At 40.5% G+C, this 1630-nt stretch overlaps 1 protein-coding gene across 1 annotated transcript; it reads left to right on the top strand.

The window, feature by feature from the left end:
• Positions 1 to 247: 247 nt before the first annotated feature.
• On the top strand, positions 248 to 1232 carry PpBr36_02306 (uncharacterized protein; the record flags this gene model as incomplete). The annotated part of the gene is made up of 4 exons (XM_029889488.1): positions 248 to 291; positions 367 to 481; positions 547 to 790; positions 829 to 1232. 4 exons carry the CDS (start codon positions 248 to 250, stop codon positions 1230 to 1232), a joined length of 807 nt encoding a protein of 268 aa, XP_029753211.1.
• Between the last annotated feature and the right edge of the window lie 398 nt (positions 1233 to 1630).

Here is a 1630-nt window from a genome sequence, read left to right as displayed (position 1 = left end):
CGGGGTCGACCTCGCATAATAACAATTGGACTTTTCGGGGCCGGGCAAGGATCTGGGTCCTTATACTTCTAATTTGACCATAAAACCAACGCTGCTACCTAACCCGTTAATAAGGAGGGTATATGGCTGTATTTTGGTAACCGCAGTTTGCCGATAAATCCTCCACCTGGCTTTCAAACTTGTCGTTAACAAGGTCAAATGTTTAACAATGCTCACAATTTTAACGGGTGAATAAGCCACGCTCGAGATGAATATATCGCCAAAACAGGCCTTAAAGGATTCGTTGAAAAGGTGCGTTAGCAAAACGATAGCATTAAATCGTAAAACGAACTAATAATGATTTTACCATTCAAATTTTCGCATTAGTGGAAATTATTCCGATATAATTATCGTTTGCGGCCACGATACCTATTATATCCACAAAGCGATTATGTACCCGCGTTCGAAATATTTCGAAACCGTTTTCAAAGCGGATATGCAGGTAAGTCCACGGCACGCGTGCATTAAAAAGACTTTAATAAGGTTTAAAGCTGAGCTATTTTCCAGGAGAACCGCACATCTTGCGTAAACCTGTCCGACTATAACCCAGATGCAATTAAATTTATAATCGATTTTTTCTATTTTACGGATTATGAACCTTTGCACAAAACCGCAGCTTGGGGATTCGAAATTAAGAAAAAACCTACAAATTTCGAATTTTTTGCCGCTGCAGTTGTCGAACCGGAAGATATTACAGCCGAACGCGGGGATCTTCCAACAAAACCCGAGGTTTATAATCCTTTGGAAAAACGTTTCGTGCCCAAAATGGATAAAAAAAGAAAAAAAAAGGCAAATTAATCGCCATAAACGAACCAGCGAGCTTACCAACCGAAAACCCTAATTCGGAGCCCATTAGCTTTGCCGAATCGCTGTTTAACAAAGCTTTCCTTTTTACGCACTGCCACGTTTACGTTTTGGCCGAGTATTTGCAAATCGGCGATTTTAAGGTTTTAGCGGCGGGTAAGTTTCGCGCCGAGGCCGAAAAGCGATGGAATTACCCAAACTTTTTCGAAACGGTGCAGGAGGTTTACCGAACGTCGGTCCGCAGCGACAGGCTCCTGCGCGACGTCGTGGTTAATGTTATGAAGCGACGTAAGGAGTTATTGGATCGGTTTAAATACCAGGATGTTGTCAGCCAGTTTAATTTGGTTTTTAAGCTATTTATAGCGGTTAAAACTAGGGAGTGGGGTTGAGGGCTTTTAATGACAAGCGCTATAATTACGTTAGTAAGGTATTGCGTGGAGGATGTACGAATCCACAAATTCTGCCGCCGAGCTATTTCGTATATTTTTGGTCTGATTATTGAATTCTAAATGCCGTACTTATTTCGATTAAAGTTTTTTTCGATTTGTGGAACCAGGTTATTCGCAATTCGGTATATTGGTTATATTTACCTGCGATGTCCTAATAACTTACCAATCCATATTCCTGTTAAAGTAGCACCTGCAAAATTGCCTAAGCAAATGGGTATAGCCAATTGGTGTAAAAAAGGATTTTGGACCCGATATATGTAAAATCATTTTGCCTATTAAACGTGTTATTTCCAAAACTCTGGCAAATCCCACAATTTTAAACTAATCGACACCCGTAA

The sequence above is a fragment of the Pyricularia pennisetigena genome, chromosome 3 (genome assembly GCF_004337985.1).
Source record: "Pyricularia pennisetigena strain Br36 chromosome 3, whole genome shotgun sequence".
In the NCBI taxonomy this organism is placed as follows: domain Eukaryota; kingdom Fungi; phylum Ascomycota; class Sordariomycetes; order Magnaporthales; family Pyriculariaceae; genus Pyricularia; species Pyricularia pennisetigena.
This window is presented reverse-complemented; position numbering and strand designations above follow the sequence as displayed.